This window comes from Myotis brandtii, unplaced genomic scaffold, assembly GCF_000412655.1.
Source record: "Myotis brandtii unplaced genomic scaffold, ASM41265v1 scaffold143, whole genome shotgun sequence".
In the NCBI taxonomy this organism is placed as follows: domain Eukaryota; kingdom Metazoa; phylum Chordata; class Mammalia; order Chiroptera; family Vespertilionidae; genus Myotis; species Myotis brandtii.
The window spans coordinates 2,203,995-2,204,547 of NW_005355115.1; the positions used below are offsets into that span (position 1 = coordinate 2,203,995).

The 553-nt window shown below is 64.7% G+C and overlaps 1 protein-coding gene across 6 annotated transcripts in view; it reads right to left on the bottom strand.

Annotated features, from left to right (window-relative positions):
* The window catches only part of RUNX2 (runt-related transcription factor 2), a 229,870-nt gene extending 229,323 nt beyond the window's left edge, over positions 1 to 547 (bottom strand). For all 6 annotated transcript variants that reach the window (XM_005860946.2, XM_005860948.2, XM_005860950.2 and 3 more), the window contains exon 1: positions 5 to 547. In XM_005860946.2, the coding sequence (XP_005861008.1) occupies positions 5 to 238 (234 nt within the window). In that variant the 5' untranslated portion in view covers positions 239 to 547. The remainder of the gene's footprint in view (positions 1 to 4) is intronic.
* Between the last annotated feature and the right edge of the window lie 6 nt (positions 548 to 553).

The following is a 553-nucleotide window of genomic DNA, read 5'->3' on the forward strand; positions in this document are numbered from 1 at the left end:
TTACCTTGAAGGCCACGGGCAGGGTCTTGTTGCAGCGCCAGTGCGAGGGCAGCACGGAGCACAGGAAGTTGGGGCTGTCGGTGCGGACGAGCTCGGCCGGGAGGTCAGCTATGATCTCCACCATGGTGCGGTTGTCCGCAGCCACCACCGGGCTCACGTCGCTCATCTTGCCGGGCTGCAGGCTGCTGGAGGGGGGGCTGAAGCGCCGGCTGGTGCTCGGATCTACGGGAATACGCATCACAACAGCCACAAGTTAGCAAAGTGGCCGGGGGAGGGGGAGGAGGGTGGAAATGAGGGGCGAGGAGGAGGAAATTGGGGGGGGTGGAGGCGAGACGGGGGAATGAGGATGGAGGTGATGGGGCTCTGGAGGTGAGAAATCAAGTTCGATGAAGCCGACTGCCAGGCGAAGTCTGACGGGGGCCAGCGGTAGCGATTCGGTGCAATCAGGTTGGCGGGTGGGGAGACCCGGGAGGCGCAGATCTTTGCCGGAGCCTTTGGAACACCCGGGGTGGCAGCTGCGACCGGGTGCGGGAATGTGTTTGACCCGGGGAGG